Source organism: Pleurodeles waltl, chromosome 11, assembly GCF_031143425.1.
Source record: "Pleurodeles waltl isolate 20211129_DDA chromosome 11, aPleWal1.hap1.20221129, whole genome shotgun sequence".
Lineage (NCBI taxonomy): Eukaryota > Metazoa > Chordata > Amphibia > Caudata > Salamandridae > Pleurodeles > Pleurodeles waltl.
Genome location: NC_090450.1, coordinates 6,891,604 through 6,910,232, shown reverse-complemented (window position 1 = coordinate 6,910,232; position 18,629 = coordinate 6,891,604). Strand labels below are relative to the sequence as shown.

The 18,629-nt window shown below is 43.9% G+C and overlaps 2 protein-coding genes across 3 annotated transcripts in view; one reads left to right on the top strand and one right to left on the bottom strand.

The window, feature by feature from the left end:
* The window catches only part of UTS2B (urotensin 2B), a 140,160-nt gene extending 122,885 nt beyond the window's left edge, over positions 1-17,275 (bottom strand). Inside the window, exon 1 of the mRNA XM_069212777.1 lies at positions 17,163-17,275. Coding sequence (XP_069068878.1) covers positions 17,163-17,214 — 52 coding nt within the window. The 5' untranslated portion in view covers positions 17,215-17,275. The remainder of the gene's footprint in view (positions 1-17,162) is intronic.
* CCDC50 (coiled-coil domain containing 50) overlaps positions 1-18,629 on the top strand; it is an 83,948-nt gene that overhangs the window by 27,763 nt on the left and 37,556 nt on the right. The window contains exons 5-8 of one of the 2 annotated variants that reach the window (XM_069212774.1): positions 1,087-1,195; positions 10,296-11,054; positions 12,113-12,228; positions 14,906-14,950. In XM_069212774.1, coding sequence (XP_069068875.1) covers positions 1,087-1,195; positions 10,296-11,054; positions 12,113-12,228; positions 14,906-14,950 — 1,029 coding nt within the window. The remainder of the gene's footprint in view (positions 1-1,086; positions 1,196-10,295; positions 11,055-12,112; positions 12,229-14,905; positions 14,951-18,629) is intronic. The other variant, XM_069212775.1, reaches the window with a different exon arrangement.

Here is an 18,629-nt window from a genome sequence, read left to right as displayed (position 1 = left end):
CTCTCCTGGTCCAATTTGCGACCTCCTGGTCCCTCCTGGCCCACAGCAGCGTCCAAAAACGCTAACTGCACGATTTGCAGCTAGCAAGGCTTGTTGGCGGTCTTTCGGCGGGAAAACACGTTTGCACGACTCTCCACGGCGAGAGGGATCCGTCCACCAAAGGGGAAGTCTCTAGCCCTTTTCGTTCCTGCAGAAACCTCAGCTTCTTCTGTCCAGTAGAAGCTTCTTTGCACCCGCAGCTGGCATTTCCCGGGCATTTGCCCATCTCCGACTTGCTTGTGACTTTTGGACTTGGTCCCCTTGTTCCACAGGTACCCTAGATTGGAAATCCACAGTTGTTGCATTGTTGGTTTGTGTCTTTCCTGCATTATTCCTCTAACACGACTTCTTTGTCCTTAGGGGAACTTTAGTGCACTTTGCACTCACTTTTCAGGGTCTTGGGGAGGGTTATTTTTCTAACTCTCACTATTTTCTAATAGTCCCAGCGACCCTCTACAAGGTCACATAGGTTTGGGGTCCATTCGTGGTTCGCATTCCACTTTTGGAGTATATGGTTTGTGTTGCCCCTATCCCTATGTTTCCCCATTGCATCCTATTGTAACTATACATTGTTTGCACTGTTTTCTAAGACTATACTGCATATTTTTGCTATTGTGTATATATATCTTGTGTATATTTCCTATCCTCTCACTGAGGGTACACTCTAAGATACTTTGGCATATTGTCATAAAAACAAAGTACCTTTATTTTTAGTATAACTGTGTATTGTGTTTTCTTATGATATTGTGCATATGACACTAAGTGGTACTGTAGTAGCTTCACACGTCTCCTAGTTCAGCCTAAGCTGCTCTGCTAAGCTACCATTATCTATCAGCCTAAGCTGCTAGACACCCTATACACTAATAAGGGATAACTGGGCCTGGTGCAAGGTGCAAGTACCCCTTGGTACTCACTACAAGCCAGTCCAGCCTCCTACAATTGTAGGTTATCATTTCCCGAAATTTGAATGAAACATAATCAAAAAATGAATATGCGTAATTTGCTCATTGATTGCTCCTACTAATTTCTTTCTTCTGGTCTGAGTAGGACATTGCACGATTATTGCAAGAAAAGGAACTGAAGGAGGAAAAGAAACGAAAGAAACCGTTTCTGGAGCCGCTGGCTGGAGATGACGGAAGTTTCCATCTGGCTCCAGGTACAGATCGTTCAGCTGAAGTCCTGGCATTGCCACATGTTCTATGGGTGACAACCAAGGCGACACTGGACCCAGTTTCATCATCTGCACTGCAAAGCACTGTGTGTATGAGTTGGTCAGTGAACTGTGTATGGGTTTGAAGATTTGCAGCTCACCTCAGTTGTGCTGTTTTTGCCTCATTTAGACCAGGTGATGCCATCTTATGTAAGCTGTATGCAGTAACTTTTACTTTTTAGGTCTGGCTTGGCAGCTTCACGGTTCCAAATAAGAGTGGACTTTGGCTCAGCCCCTTCAGTGAATTATTCTTTCCAATAGCCCGTAAGCCCTTTGTAGGTCATACCTTGGATCAGCCCAGAGCAGTATTTCTCTCACTCCGCTGACATCCGATGTATGCTTCCGCCTCGCAGACAGTGATTCCGTTCCGAAACAGGTGATGCGTTGCTTTCAGGAGCAGAGGCAGCCCGCAGGGGCTGTTTGCTGATCACAGACGCCATCTTGGAAAGAATGGCTTCCCTTCTTCTGCATGGCAACCAACTCCCACCAGAAGTATCGTCTGAGTAAATATGTTATACATAAACTGATGCAGATTTGTACGTGGCTTGCTTGTTGCAGTAGAGTAAATCGTTTTTCTAGCTGGACAATCCTGCATATATACTTCTCTTCTCTACAACGGCTTCTTTTTGTAGCAGTACCATTGAAATTTTTGAGGCAGGTGTAGGAAGGCATATGCGCACATCCTGTAGAGAAATGAAGAACAATGTGGCTGCTCAAAGAATACATTGAGGTTCCTGTCTTAAAATGGCCATCGGTGTTCTGGACTTCTTGTGGACTTCATGGCCTGCACACATTGCAAGGCACTGTGAAGAATGCCGCCCAGTTTATGACTGATATAGTCTTGCATGCCTCTTTAGGGACTAAAGCACTAATCAGGCCCATGGCATCTTTTGCCTCCCTCCATCTCCTCCTCCCTCTGCAAGGCCAGCCTATATTGTCCCCATGGCAATTCCATAGTCCAGTCAGCTGGTGATGAGGGCCTGTGTCTCGTGGGTAGGGGTAGCCACTTGAAGATCTTATATAGCATACGCAAAGTGAGGAAGCAGACGGAGGAGACCGTGTTGATTGCTGATTTCATGGTGAGCTTGTTGTCCGTGACAATTCTGAGGTTTCTGGCATGGTCGGAGGGAGTGGGTGTCGGTCCTATGTCTGATGGCCACCAGGAGTCGTTCCTTGTGTTGCTGCTATTGCCAAAGATCAGTACTGCTGTCTGGAAGGAGTCACGTAGCTGGTTCTTCTCCAGGTAAGTCATGAGTTGAGTTGCTTGTTGATCTTTTCCAGTACCTTCACTGGGAATGGGAGCAGGGAGATTGGTCTGTAGTTTCTTGGGTTCCATAGGTTAGGCAAAGTGTTTTTTTTTTCTTTTTTTTTTTTTTTCTATTTTTAGTTTTATTTTGTTTTTGTAATACTGGTCTGACTTTGACATGTTTCTAGGTGCCGGGAAAAGTTGCAATGGTGATAGAGGGGTTGAGCAGGGTGATGAGTGCTGGTCTATCCTTTGGTTTCCAAGGTTAAAGATGTGGTGCGGGCCTGGGTCTGTGGGAGCTCCAGAGTGGGTGGATTTCATGGTGGAGGTGATGTCCTGGGTGGAGAGGATGTTACAGGTGGTCAGTGTGTGGTGTGTGTGAGTTACAGTGGTGGCGTATCTGTCGAGGAAGTCTGTGGGTGAGGGTTAGGTTCGAAGTTTCTGTATATGTTGGCCATCTTGTTGTAGAACACGTGGGTGAGGTTGTCGCACAGCTCCTGAGAGAGTTTGATGTTTTCACTGGCATCCGGGTTTGAGAATTCCTTAACTATGCTGAAGAGTTCCGTGGTGGTGTTGGCGCTGGTATCGAAGTGTGCAGCAAGGGCTGACTTCTTTGTTGCCCTCAGCAGGCGGTGGTACAGGTTGAGGGAGGTCTTGAACGCTGCTCTGTCGGAGGCATTTTTGCTGGCGTGTCATCTCCTCTCCAGCTGTTTTCTGTCTTGTTTTACTGTTCTAAGTTCTTGGGCGTACCAGCTGTGTTTTTTTTTTTTTTTTGGGGGGAGGATTTTCCCTGGATATTGCAGTTGCTGGGGGGCAATGCTGTCAGCACAACTGGTGATCCGAGGTGTTGAGGTTTTTCAATCGTGGTTCGCGGTTTGTGGCATTAGGGGGGTTGGAGGTTTTGAGGGCATCTGCCCAGCTGATCTGTGAGACTTTGTTCCACCTCCGGGGGAGGGGGGAGCTGGTTATTTTGGTGGTGGAGGTGTGGGGGCTGGAGATGCTGAAATGGATGATGAAGTGATTGGTCTGTGTGAGTTCTGTGACACGGCTGTTTTGGACGAGGTTACTGTAGGTGAAAATGGGGTCCAGTGTGTGTAGGGTTGCGGATCATCATGGTCAATCCGAGGCTGCTCATACTGTTGAGGAGGTGTGGAGTGTTGTCACTGGGGGACGTTGATGTGGAGATTTAGGTTGCTGAGGAAGGTCTAGTCCTTGAAGTCTAAGGCTAGGGGCGCAATTAAGTTTGCAGTGGTATTGCTGGAGCGCAGGCCTGTGGGTCGGTATACGAGGGTGCCTCTGATGATTGTTTTGACATTTTGTGGAGCTTGAGGTTTTGATGTTCCATTGGGGGGGGGGGGGGGGGGGGGGCGGGGGGTGGTGGTGGTGCACTGTATGGTCTCTGTGGCTGATAGCTGTTCCTCCTCCCGGCTTGTTGGTGTGGCTCCTGGTGAGTGATTTTATATCCTTCGGGGATCGCTGTGGCAATGCCTTGGGTGAATATGGGGTTAAGCCAGGTCTCGGTGAGGAAGACTACATCTGGTGTGAGGGTGCTGATGAGGTCCCATAATTCGATGGAGTACTTGCATAGTGAGCGCGTGTTGAGAAGCGCACGTGTGTTGGTGAATAAGATACTGTACAAGATGCAAAGTTGGTATGTGCAAATGCGTCCATTTCTTCACTGTCCGCAGTACCTAATGCTTACATACAGTGACATACACATCACTGTGTTTCAAGGATGTCTTTGAACCTCATGCGCCTCTTCCAGTACCTCGGACACATGACCTACCACATCCAGCGTTCTTATTTGCACAGTCCGAGAGGGAGCTCCGGAATCAACGAAAATGGTGATAAAGTCCGGTACAAGTTCTACAATCTCTATTTTTTTTTTTTTTTTTTTTTTTTTTTTTTTTTCATTGTTGTCATGTAACTAAGCTTCTTCGAGTGGTGTGCTGTAATTGATTTTGAGAGTGTTCCTGTCTAGATGAAAGCGGTGGTGTAAGTCTGTGGGCACGCTCTTTCTGTTGATGGTGTTACAAGGACAAGAATACAGCAGCCATGGCAAAGTGAGAATGAATTTCTACTTGGCAGTGGCCTGCTGTTTCACTTTCATCTACCACTCGTTTTGTGGTGATCCCTTTTCAGCGGAAAACCCATACACAGCAGCTGTGTTTCTAGTAAGGCTGTGTTTTTTTTTTTTCTTTTTAATTCTTGTTGTTCTTTTGTATTTTGAAAAAGGGTTGATGGCACTTAATCACAGCAGTCGCAGATTATAGGTCAACCACAGGCGAAAAAGGGCGAGGTCTGTTTATTCAAACATTTATCATTTCATTAATAAAAAAAAAAAAAAAAAAAACTAGCACCTTGACTTAGCATCAGATTAACTGCATTTTTTGTTGTTACGGTTGCGTACTAGAGGGAGTTGTAAAAGGTAGGCACCGTACAGTGTGTTCAGCGGGCTGTGGTCATTGCTGTAATTTGCACAATGAGTCGTGTTTTGTAATTCAGTAAGTTGGCCTCTTCCCCTCAGTTGCTGGTTTTGGTGGCACCTGATGCTTGCAGATGTACCAGCATAGCTCTAGCCTTCTTGTCTTCAGTATCTAACCATGATTGTTGTCCCAGCTCCCAGTCATGTTAGTGACACGCGTGCTCATGGGGAGCATCTTCTCTAAAGGAGGTCTATACATCTTTCGTAATATTGTTGAGTTTGTCTATAGTGAGATTAAAGTATCCATAAGTCTATACGTTTGTGTAAAATGTGTTCTTTTCTGCATTTTGTGCATGAAGACGCATTTTTCTCTATAACAATTGGCCCAAAAAACAAGTACAGCGAACAAGCACTGCTCTGACAGTAAAGCACTGTAGTTACGTGATGATGTGTAATTGCTTGTTTTTCCTGCAGTATCTGCCCCTACTTTACTTTCTTGACTGTGTCTATTTGCATTTGTTTCTTCCCCCACCTTGGGAGCAGCTTGTGTTCTTTGGTTTTATTTCTAACCCTAGTATTTCTCCATTTCTGTCAGGCGCCCACCCACCCCGCCCGCCGGTTCGTGCACTGCTCTAACGAAGCTCCGGTTCTGTCCGTTCCTTCTCACTTAAAATTGTTTTGTAGTTTCCTTTTTTTCCCTTGTCATTCCCTCTTCCTCTGTTGCAACATCTTTCTGTTTACCTTGATTCTTTGTCTGTTATCTTCTTTTGCTTTCCTTTCATGGCGCAGATTGTACGTCCTCATCTCCTGTTTTTTTCTTATATATATATATATATATATATAAAATATAGTTCACTGAAGAAACCAAAGGTTATAGGGAAACTATAGTTGCAAAATAGAATTAAAAAAAAAAAAAGACATAGAAATTCACTTAAACAACCAAAGGTTACAGGGACATTATAGTTGGGCTCACATTTCAAATGTACAAAACCATAGAAATTCAACAGTTATAGTTAAATAAACTATAACTTGTGCCTTAACCCCTTCACTGCCAGGCCTTTTCCCCCCTCAGGTGCCAGGACTTACTTTGGCTATTTGGGGCAGTTCGCTCTTAGGCCCTCATAACTTTTTGTCCACATAAGCTACCCATTCCAAATTTGCATCCTTTTTTTAGAGGTACCCAGAGTTTGTGGGTTACCCTGAAGGAGACCACGAAATTAGACAAAATACAGTGAAAATTTAGTTTAAAAAAACAAATGGGGGGAAAAAGGGCTGCAGAAGAAGGCTTGTGGTTTTTTTCCCCCCCTGAAAATGGTATCAACAAAGGGTTTGCGGTGCTAAAATCACCAGCTTCCCGGCTTTCAGGAACAGGCAGACTTGAATCAGAAACCCCATTTTCAATACAATTTTGGCATTTTAATCAGACATACCCTATTTTTACTATTTTTTGTGTGCTTTAGCCTCCTTCCAGTTAGTGACAGAAATGGGTGTGATCCCAGAAAGCTAAACATTTCTGAAAAGTAGACAAAATTCCGAATTCACCAAGGGGTCATTTGTGTAGATCCTACAAAGTTTTCCTATAGAAAATAACAGCTGAAATAAAAAAAAAAAATTAAATGGAGGTAAAAAAACAGCCCTTTTTTTTTTTTTTTTCACCTTTTCACGTTTTAGTCTGTAACTTTTTACTGCGATGTCAGGTTTTTTAAAGCAATATACCGTTACGTCTGCTGGACTCTTCTGGTTGCGGGGATATGTAGGGCGTGTAGGTTCATCAAGACCCCTAGGTACCCAGCGCCAATAAATGAGCTGCACCTTGCAATGGGTTTTTATTCTATACAGAGTATACAGCAATTCATTTGGTGAAATCTATAGGGTGAAACATAGGTATCAAGAAAACCTTTGTATTTCCAAAATGGGCACTATCTTACATTTGGAAGGAAAAAATGTAGAGAAACACAAGGGGCAATAACACTTGTTCTGCTATTCTGTGTTCCCCCAAGTCTCCCGATAAAAATGGTACCCCATTTGCGTGGTTAGGCCTAATGCCCATGACAGGAAACGCAACATGGACACATCACATTTTCCCAAAGAAAACTGCAGTGTTTTTTGGAAAGTGCCTAGTTGTGGATTTTGGCCTCTAGCTCAGCCGGCATCTAGGGAAACCTACCAAACCAGTGCATTTTTTAATACTAGACACCTAGGGGAATCCAAAATGGGGTGACTTGTGGGGCTCTCCCCAGGTTCTGTTACCCAGAATCCTTTGCAAACATCAATTTGGCCAAACACTTTTTCCTCACATTTGGTGACAGAAAGTTCTGGAACATGAGAGGAACCACAAATTTCTTTCCACCTGGCGTTCCCCCAAGTCTCCCAATAAAAATGGTACCTCACTTGTGTGGGTAGGCCTAGTACCCGTGAAAGGAAATGCCCCAAAACACTATGTGGACACTTCAAAATTTTCAAATACTAAACTACCTGTTTTTGTAGGGGATGGGGACCTGTGTTTTTGGTAATGGGCTCAGCAGCCATATAGGGAAACCTACCAAACCCAAACATTTCTGAAAACTAGACACCCGAGGGAATTCAGGGAGGTTTGACTTGCATGGATCCCCCAATGTTTTCTTAGTCAGAATCAGGGGGGCAGATCTGGACAACAGTAATGTGCCCCCGTGGGCCTCTACTTGGACGTAACCGTTGCATCCAAGGCACCCGAGGGGTCAAGGTAATTATAACTCACACCCCCGCCATGCAGTTTTTCGTCAAAAACTTACATTGATATTATCAGTGATGCTCTGAAACATGGCATGATTGCCATAATTTCTGGGGTCATTTTAATGCATGGTGAAGATGCCAGTTATAGTTACCTTAGGGCTTTAATATCTCATATAGTTGGAATTAGACAGTTTTGTTGGATTTAACATAAAAATGTATTTCATATTTTTTGAAAAGGTATTTTTTTTTTCTATTTAAAAAAAAAAAAAAACATGGTAATGAGTCGAGCTGGACTCGAACCTCTATAGCTTAGTGTGAATGTCAGCAACCTTCACAGTGAGCAACAGGGGTTTAGTTTTTGTAGCCCTTTATGGGCTTTCAGGGACCATGCAGGAGCCCTTAAGGTCTCTCCCGCGGTCCCTCCTATATTTTGTTTATTTATTTTTAAATAATATCTAATCAAAAACCCTTTACAGGGTACGTGGGACCACGAGGGAGCCCTCAAGGGCTACCGCGCGGTCTGTATTTTTTTTATTTTTTATTATTTTTTTCATTCATAAAAAGCCCTTTCGGGCTAACTGGCTTAAGGCTTCCTCCACAGTGCCAATGCTTCAGCTTGCACAGAGCTGCTTTGAGAGCAGCTTCATGTTTGCTGAAGCATTTCATCTCTGTCCCCTTCATGCGCGCAGAGGACAGAGATAAAACTTAGGGTTTTGACAGTGGGACCTGCTTTAAAGGTCCCGTTGTCAAAACCAGAAGTGTTTGCTGTGGCTTAGCCGCAGCACTGTAGCCAAGCCACAGCAAACAGCTATGTCCCAGGGGTGGGCACCCCGGGACATAGCAACAACCGGCCCTGGTGGGGTGTGGCGATCCCCAGGGCCATATGTGGCTCCAGGAGAGCATTTTTTAATTTTTTTTATTTTTTTTACAGCCCCTGAACTTGGCGTACCCGAGGGTATTAAACTAACGAAGCGTTGTAGACTGACCCCACTTCATGGAAATTTTCATGAAGATTAATCAAGTAGCGCTAAAGATATAGGCAAGTAAAAAACGCCTTTTATATAGAAACTAGGTTGTAAGTATAACTACCTAGTGGCGACCGCCACTAGGTAATATTAAAATATATATTTCAGATGGCATTTGCCAACACTTGTCTTTTGTCAGGTAATTTTTTAAAATTTCTTTTAAATCAAAAATACAATATTTGATAAAAATCCAACTCTTATTATATTACTATGGATTTATTCAGAAATTAAGTAAAGCAGAGAATCTTAACTTTTTTAAAAGATGAATTTGTTCATAAAATTAGAATGCGTGGTTTGTAAGATGGGAAAATACTGTTGCCTGTACTTTTTCAATTTTTTTTTTTGCTTATTAAATGAAAAAAAGCTGTAACGTTTAGTATGTTCTGGTAGCTAATCATGTGTGTTTCACATTTTATATGAAACCATCCTTTTCAAGTTATCAACCAGGGAAGAGTGAAAGCCAAAATTACATTCATTTGTTGCCTGTTCACATGTTTCCACCTGGTGTTCCAGCAGGAAATGAAAGCACAGAACAAACTGAGCTCGGCCATCTGTCATGATTTCGCTTTTGCAGACTCCATTTTTGCCCCGGCCTCATGTTAGGAGTCACTTCTCCTTTTGTTCAAGTGACCAGGAGGGGTTGCACGCTTGGCTTACCAACCCTGGCGTTCTGGCCTGTTTTAGTTCCAGTGGAAGGGGTGTGAAAGCTGCGTGAAACTGGAAACTCACAGCTTCATCTTCAGTCACTTTGTTTGTGAAACTAGGCTGATCAGATGGTTTATTGGGTGCCTCCTAAAACACCACGTAATGCATTCTACCTCCTTAAGTAATATTTGTCTTTGACAGTCCAATGAAGTTCAGGGTCTCTTTTTCCGTGTGTGGGCTTCAGTGATCTATTAGATTGGGGTACTATTGCCGCTTGTCCCACAACCTCTAAAGCAGCTCAGTCCTAATTGGAGTACTGACCGGTGTTGATGGTCCCATCCCATTCAGTGCAGCCTGCGGGGTTGGACCTGGTATTGGCATGTGTAGGTTGGTCTTCTTTCTGCATAACATGCATTATGATTATTCCACACTTTTCTTGTACATCTACTGTTTGCATAAGGCTTATGGGGTTCTCTTCAGTGGCAGAATTTGGAAGCCCTTAGGAACACACTGAAGTGATGCCCTGCGGAGCTGCTGAATGTTAGAGATCATAGTCCTGAGAACGTGACTGCAAATCATTGAAACGTTAATACAAAGGTAACCTCAATATGTCTGTGCAGGTGAGTACCTTGGGAGATGAAGGGATGGAACATTTTATTACACCTCTTGTGTACAGTGTAGTCAATCTTTTGGGCCTACTTCAGTTTGCTTAAAACATCCTATACTGGCAGAAAAACAAGTGTGAAAAGAAGAGGAATTGGTTACTTTTTTGGTGCTCCATGTTTGCGTCATGAATTAATTCCTACAGATATGATGATCATACCGATGGCGTTCTGCTACATGCAGTGTTGTCACCATACTCGCCTCTGTTTCCAATTGCTGACTGTGCATTTCACGCATTGTGTTCATTTCATGTGCTTATGTCTGCGTTGCTGTACGTTGTACTCACCTGCTTGCTTGTTTATAATATCTTCTCTGCCCCTCATTCCTCAGCCCACTCAAGAGGCAGGAACGAGGAACACCAATCTGATATTGACCGACCTCGCCGAACCCGGAGTGGGGAGCCACCTGGAAGGTCAAGGGATGACAGAAAGCGCTCCCCAGCTGTGAGCTCTGGTGATGTCCAGGAACACGGACATGTCTCTGATCGTTTCAGAAGGCACTCTGATGATCCTGGAGAGCGTGATGGCGAGTTACATAGAGCTCCAGACAGATCATCACCAAGGAAACCGAGGCCTCAGAGACCTCCTGCCCCCAAGACCAGCAGAGATGCTGTCATGAGCCATAGTCCCAGAGAGCTTGTGTGTGGGGATGACCAGCTTTCTGTGGGAGAGAAGTCCACCAGGAGCCGGGAACTTACTAATTCAGCAGTTCCAAACAATGATGAATATTATGACCTAAAAGAAGGAGCTAGAAGAGACCATAAGAGAATTGACCACTTGGAACCCAACCAAAAAGGCCATGGAAGAAGGAGCCCATCCCCCTATAATGGAAGGGATGCTGCTAGGGATGCAGGGCACCATAGAGAGCTTGGTCGCCCGGACGACTCGCGCTGCGGAAGGGAGAGGTGTACTCGAACCCAGGGGAGGTCTCCTGAAAGAGGTGCAAACTATGAGGAATTCCTTGACTTGAAGGTACTAAATAAAAAGGACCATAAGCGAGTCAACCACTTGGAGCCAAAGCAAACTGGAGATCGAAGAAGGAGTACCTCTCCCTACAGTGACCGGAATGCAAACCCCCATAAGGATGCAGGTAAATCGGCATAGAGGACTCTGCTCAGTGGATGATTGCCTTCGATTAGCCGCGGAGAGATTCTCCTGGCCACCACCCTTTCCAGGAATCTTTCGGGCTTTCTTTTTCTTTTTTTTTTTTTTTTAAATTGCCTTCTGGCTATGGTTTCTCTGCACTGCTTGGTGCGTAGGATCATGCTTCATTCTGTCCATATCACAAGCTGCATGGGCTTTCTTGCTTTAGGGTGATTGGTGTTTGACATCTTCTAACATCTGCTCTTTACTTTGGTTTGGTCTTGGGGGCTTCTGAACAATCAATCAGCTATATGACATGCAAAAGAAGAGGGTGTTTAAATCAGTTCAATTTCTGTGCCAGAATATGTAAAGAATCCATATGTTTATATTTTGTGACCTATAAATTGTGTACCAGTAAGCCTGAAATTGTGGATATTTGTCTTAAGCTCATGTTGCAATGAAACGCCCACTTTGACCTCACCTCAACCCTTCTGTCCCACTTCCAAATTACTTGCCTATCTGATTTTCCAATAAATGATGACGTTGTTTGGGTTATCAACTTCATAAGGATGAATTGAAAACGTAATTTTTGCACCACAGTACCGTTGTATAGTATAGTATCTGACTTTGTTTTTTCTTTCTCCTGTTCAGTCGTATGCAGTCTAAATCTCTATAGAAACTTGGATTTAATCATCTAATTTTAAGTACTTTTTTTAATGCCTTGGTCTAGAAAGAAAAGCTTGGTGTCTCTAATCTGCTGTTTCTCTTTTTAGGGTAAACGTTTCGGTTGCATTTTCTAAGTTTCTATTTTAAGGCGTGTCTGGGTAATTGGCACAATGTCGCTAGTATCTGTAGTGACGCCTCTCATTCACCTTCTGCCATTGTATCAACTCTTGAGGTATTTCGTGGTGTACTCGTTAACGAGGCCCTGTCCCGCTACAGATCCACTGTTTCAAGTTTTGGTGCCGTAAGTGGCCCAGAAACAGTATCTGAGTAAGATAGAAAATATTCCTTCGATGGCCCTGCGCGCACATTGCTCATTGATCCTATTTGATTGTTTTCCAGGCATGAGGTCGAGAGGCACAAGAGATGCGGCTTACAGCAAACCTCGGGTGGAAGTCCAGAGCCTGGGATTGGATGACGCAGTGATCGCGCGACGGCTACAGGAGGAAGAGCTAAGGGTGACCAAAAAAAAATACCATTAACTCAATGTGTCAAAATGACAATGGAATCAACGCTATGTTCTAGCAAAGTTACCCTTAGTTAAAAATCACATTTTATACAATAAAGTTAGCCTTACTCTTATTGGACGACCACAGTGCGCAGTTAGGATTTGCCTCTGTCTTTGGCACATCTAGTCTGGGCTGGTGGTTGAATGAGACAGCTGTTGATCAAGTTCTTTAAATCTTTTCTAAAGCTGGCAAAGTTGAGAAGAGCGCTCATGATCATCCCTTTCCCCCTGGCTTTCTTTGTGCTTCGCCCTCTGGTCCTTTCTGTGTAGTATCGGGTGTGTAGAAGATGTTGTGCCCAAGATGCTGCTCCTGTGCTATTCTATTTCATGTTGGTCTTGTTTCTCGCCTGACCCAGCCAGAATGCGTTCTGCGTCTTCACCGTTGGTTGATTTTCCTGGTTATTCATAGGTAGACGTTGGAATCTAGATTCTTATCTAGATAGGGCCCCAATCCTCCACTGTAAAGTTCTATTTATGTCTTCCTAGCAGTATGTAAATACCTTTTACGCATGCCCTGGCTTCTACAGCTGGCTCATATGCTTCACTGCCCTTCGTGCTTCTGCTGTGCACTTGATAAAATTCCACCAAGAAAAGCACAATTGTGGTGCGCCAGAGGTTTGTTGAAAGGAGTCCGTTCAGAGGAGAACATTGCAATGTCAGTGGATCGTTGACATTAGACAGTTCATAAGACCACTGGTTAACATCTCAGTGGACCTCTGCTTTTTCAGTTTTGTGTATAATTAGAGCCGCCTGTAGCTGAAACCTCTTCCTGAAGGTACCAGTTGGCTTTGCACAATCTGTAAGAGCTCCACCTGGGGTCTCCCAATTCAGACCAAGGCCAGGAACCCTTGTGTTATTGCACAAGCCCCTGATGTTATTCATAATGAAATAAAAACAATTTAAAAAACAGGTCTTTGTGTCCTAGTTCAGGGAGTCTATTCCTTGGGATTACTTTGTGTAGTTCTCATATCCACAAGCTCTTCAGGGTTGCTTCAACACTCCAAAAAGAGGGAACGAGCAGTTTGTTCACTACACCATTCTACATTCTTTTGGTGCCTCTGTTGTGCACGAGACGTCTCCGCCTGAGGTATGCTTGCACTCCGTTTACTGATCAATGAGGCAAGAACACTGGATGCAGTGTGGAAAAGCCAACTTTGCGGCTTTGGTGCATTCCTTAGCAAACTTCCATAAGAAAGAGTAACCTGTTCATCCTTTCTTGCTTATGATGACTTCTTTTTGCTAATTACTGTGCAATGTAGGGAACAAAGGTGGTTAGAAGCACTGCATGGGACGAGGCCTGGCCTTTAGGCACCATATGCATAACCGCCCGGCAGTATTTCCACAGATATGATCAGTGGTCCCTCTGCTAGGTTTCCATCCTCTGGGAACAGGAGAGAACCTTTGATGCTCTGGAGTCATTAGACAGTGACCTGCCTCATGTGCTGCACCTTCCTAGTGGAACTTAATGTCCAGTGATTATAGGTTGGAGTTATCTCGGGTAATGTCTTTTCCTTGATTATTTCATGCACGCCTTGTAGTTGGCTGCTGCTGTTGAGTTGTGCCTCCCTTTTCTCTAGGTGCTTGGTGTTCACCAGGGTGCAGTTGTGTTTCCCACGAGATCGGTGTTTTGTCAGAGGAGTGAGGTTCCTCTCATTGAACGTGGGCAGCTGGGTAACCAGTGTTAACATGGCTGGCATTGCCATCACTTACAGCGTGCTCAATAAATACCTACACCGGGTGCACGGAGTGCTGCCTTCTGGATCCTTCGTACCCCTTCCTTGGTGAGGAAAATGCAGACTGCATTGATGTTACTCTAGTTTGAGTGATTCTGCAATTGTCCCATTCATTTTAGGGCAGCATTTGTTTTCTCCACAAAAGTTGATTTGAAAACTACACAACTAACTGATGATGGCTGACGTTGAACGTTACATCAATCTTTATTCATCTTCACAGAGCAGGGTTAAAGGCCACAGGTTCTTGGGTGAACAGTAACAGTAAAGAGGTCATGCTCTGCACTGAGATTACAAAGTGACTCTACTCACACATTACTCTAAGAAGTGCTTCCACTCATTCTGTGGGACTCCCAATGTGTGTAGTGCAGGAATCTGGACCTCTCACCAGAATTTAATCACATTAGTGGCTCGGATCAACTGCGGTGATAAGACCCACTCCCAAAGCATTTAATGTGTGTGTCTCTCTGTGTGTCTCTCTGTGTGTCTCTCTGTGTGTCTCTGTGTGTGTCTCTCTGTGTGTCTCTGTGTGTGTCTCTGTGTGTGTCTCTGTGTGTGTCTCTGTGTGTGTCTCTGTGTGTGTCTCTGTGTGTGTCTCTGTGTGTGTCTCTGTGTGTGTCTCTGTGTCTCTCTCTGTGTGTGTCTCTGTGTCTCTCTCTGTGTGTGTCTCTCTCTGTGTCTCTCTCTGTGTGTGTCTCTCTCTGTGTGTGTCTCTCTCTGTGTGTGTCTCTCTCTGTGTGTGTCTCTCTCTGTGTGTGTCTCTCTCTGTGTGTGTCTCTCTCTGTGTGTGTCTCTCTCTGTGTGTGTGTCTCTCTCTGTGTGTGTCTCTCTCTGTGTGTGTGTCTCTCTCTGTGTGTCTCTCTGTCGAGTTGTAATGTCATCCTGCTTTTGTTGCAGGTTTCCCTGGAAGATGAACGAGCAGCTCAAGTTGCACAAGACGAGGTGAGTGCGTTTTCAGCAGCTCGTGGGTTCGGATGTGCCTATCCCAATGTATATTTGATTCAGTATTTTTAGGTTGCAGCTTTCATCTTGGAGTTTCAGACGTTGATCTGGGAATACATTCCGGCTGTTGCTTACCTTTTGGCTTTGTGGTTTGTAACTCACTCTTTCTTGCTTTCAATTTGCCGGCTTTGGTTCTGCAGGTTCACTTTCTCCTTCCCCAGGACAAAACCTTACTTACCAATATTTTTCCAAGAGCCCCATTCTGTAAACAGGATTGTAAATCTTGTTCTTATCTTGTCCCATTTGCTGTGCATCAAACACTGAACAAATGTCAACCTGCGTCTTCCACAAGGGCGGCTCCTCCATTAGGGCGGAGGAGCGTCTCCTCCCGCCAACAGCGGCAGCTGCAAACCTTTTAGGGGCCACGGGGGTGATGAGCAATGGGGGGTGAGTGCTCAGCAGTCCCACTCGGAGTGCATGTGTGTTTGGCCGGCTGTCTCAGGCCGGCTAAACACACATGTGGAGTAGGCTCTCTCCAGACCAGCAACACAGTTGCCGAGCTGGAGGGAGCCTGCACAGGCTCCCAGTCTGCCTGGGAGAATCCTGGCTGGGCGCTTCCAGCCAATCCTGATGCTGCTTTGATCAGCCTCAGGGAAGGCTGGGAGCCTGTGCCTGCAGCGAGGAGACAAACGGAGCGCAGCGTTAAGGTAACAGTTTATTTTTTTTCAAATTATTTTTAATTTTATTTTAAGGGCTGTCCAGCACAGAGCCTCGACAATGGTGCATTGAGCATCTTGGAGCCAGTGAGGGGTGGGTGGGTCTCACATACAACCATGGCTCCAGAGACACAGCAATGCATTATCTAAACATATTTTGCATAAGCTTAGGGGACGGTAGTCCTAACAAAAAAAAAGTTAATATTTTGTCATAAAATTATGTCTACTGCACTCAACTGTCTAATAATAAATGCCACACTCTGTGTGCAAACGCAAGGCAAAAGGCTGGCTTTGAAGACACAAATGTACATTTGGAATAACGTGCATTATAAAGAAATTGAGATTTGTTCTTTCCAGAAAAGTCCCCTTCTTCCGACTGTTGCCTTTATTTGTTTACATGGCCTAGAAAGAGATTTTGAATACATTTTGCAGCCTCTGGTGCATGAATCTGCACCAGATAGTCCGTCTGTGTGTATATCTTGCGGTCTGTTAGTGGCACTATTTCTGTCTAGGTGCTGCATGCATTGGCTTCCCACAAAGGTGAACACACAATGCAGTAGCTGCGTAGGCATAGGGTGGCTATGCACAATGGCTAGTGCACACTGTCTGTGGAAATGTAATTATGTGCATGTGGGCAATTTAAATGTGAGGTGAGCATTAGTAGAAGTGAACGTTGTACCAGGACTAAATGCTTAATTACATACAGGTTATTCTGTAAAACAGCATAAAGAAGTGTGCATGCGATTCATGTCTGTGTGTGGTTATGTGCTTGTCTGTGTGCATGTTTCACATGTGTTGCGTGTGGTTTAGTAATTCATGGTTTACTTTTATATTACAATGGGTCACTTGGATGGTAAACACTTGTTGTCATCTTTGGAGCATTAGATTTGTAATATTTATTATATATCCAAATGCAACAACATTTCTTTAGCATCTTTTTATTTCCTTTCCTCTCCCTCCTCATGTCGCGTAGGCTCTCATTATTCTTATGAGACTACTGGGCTTCAAGCGACAGAATCACCCATGGCGTGGGAGACTAAGTCTAACCCACTGCAGGTGACGCCTGTCGCTCCACTCCGGGTTTTGCTGCGGCTAACTAGCAGTGCCTCATCTCTACCCGAAGGCAGGGATGACTAGGCAGCCGAGCGCATGACATAATTGGTTTCTAAGGCAAGCCGTGGTTGCTCATGTCTCATCCGTTTCTCTCAGGTACCTTAGTCTTTAACATAAAATGACAAACCGAGGCAGTATATGTTTTAATAATCATTTTAATAAAATGACTGTATCTTAGATAGCAGAGCATGAGCTGCAATAACCAGGACGACTAAGCATGACAGTATTAAAATTGTGACGAGGAGAGTGAAGCATAAAAATAACACCATCATATTGTCACTACGGTTCATAGACTAGCTCCTACCTAGGCTAAGAGAGAGCAGAGCGTGTTAAGCTCTAATTCTGCCCTTCAGGTTTCCCTGGGAAAGCATCATCCCCCATACCTGAACAAAGGCCTGAAGTCTGCGTTAGCATCTGTAGCGAAGCAATCAGCATACAGTCGTGGTTCTCTGGCTGGAATCTCCCTCTAACGTGTAAGGGACAGGGAAGTGTTTTTATAATAACACAGCTGATTTTCTGAGAAAATGTCCCTACGTAAGGATGTGTGTTTTCTGCAAATGTTGGAGACTAAACTTCTACCACGTTCACTGCCAATGTACCGTACCGTGCTGTAGCTTTGGAAAAGCACAGAGTGACCAAGAATGTCTTGTTTGAGAACAGAGTGCTGGCCTAGGCAAAAACAATTAGATAAACAGAAAATAAAACAAGGCCGTAGAAGTGGCTGTTGTAACAATAATAAAATCAAGCCAAATAAAATATATCTAGGTTAGAGTGCTCAGCGGCTTGGCCTAGCGTGTTAAAATAATGTGCATGAAGCTATAGCTAGAATGGCTACACAGCACTCCTTTCTCTTCATTCACGTATTCATTTTATTTTTCTCATGTATTATTATTATTATTATTATTATTTTTATTTATTTTTTAATACTAGAGCTTTCATTTGCCATCTTTTTATTTCCTCTTTCTCCCTTGCCTTCTTTCTATTCATTCATTCTTTTATATTATTTCTTTCTTCGTTTATGTAAATATAAGTGTTCTTTTATCATTTTTTTTATTTCATTTTCTCCGCTCTCCCTCGCCTCTTTTCTTCATTAGATTTATTTTTCTTCCCTCATTTTTTGTTTCTTTTATGTTTTCTCCTGTGCTCTGTTACTCCTCTATTTATTTTTTAATTTACATTTTTTCTGTTGTTACTCTAGTCACCACTTTCAGTGTTTTTTTTTTTTTTCATTGTTCATGTTTATTCCTGCCCTTTACGTCTCTATCTTCTTTCTCCCTTTTAGACTTCCCCTCTTGTTTGTGTTTCTTTTCCTGATCTCTCTCTACACGTCTCTGTGCCTTCCCTTATCAGCACACAGTTTCTTTCCTCATTTGTTTCTTTTAATTCCCCTTTCTTGAGGTACTATTTTGTTCTTTTTTTAACTTCTAGTGCCTAACAGAAGGCGTGTGACTGGCAAAACATGCTCTGGAGAGCAAACAAAGTTGCAAAGTTGTATTTTCTATAGTTAAATGTTTGTTTTATTTTGCCAGGCCTACTTTTCTCACTTTTCACTGATGTTTTGTTGTTGCTCATGGGCCCTGTTCTCAAAAGATGACGATTATCTTGTACCAAATATTGCAAAGAAACATTGTTTCTTTCGTGTAATTTTCGAAATTATACTTTAACAGGCAGTACGCTCCAATCCGCCTCCCTCCAATCCAGACCACTCACCCCAAACCACTCCAATTCACCACACTCCAGTCGTCCAAACCCACCCCACTCCAAAACAAAGCAACCTGCCCAACTCCGGTACAGCTATCCCAAAAAAAACTGACCCTCTGAGATCCTCAACAATCTGCCCCTCTCCAATC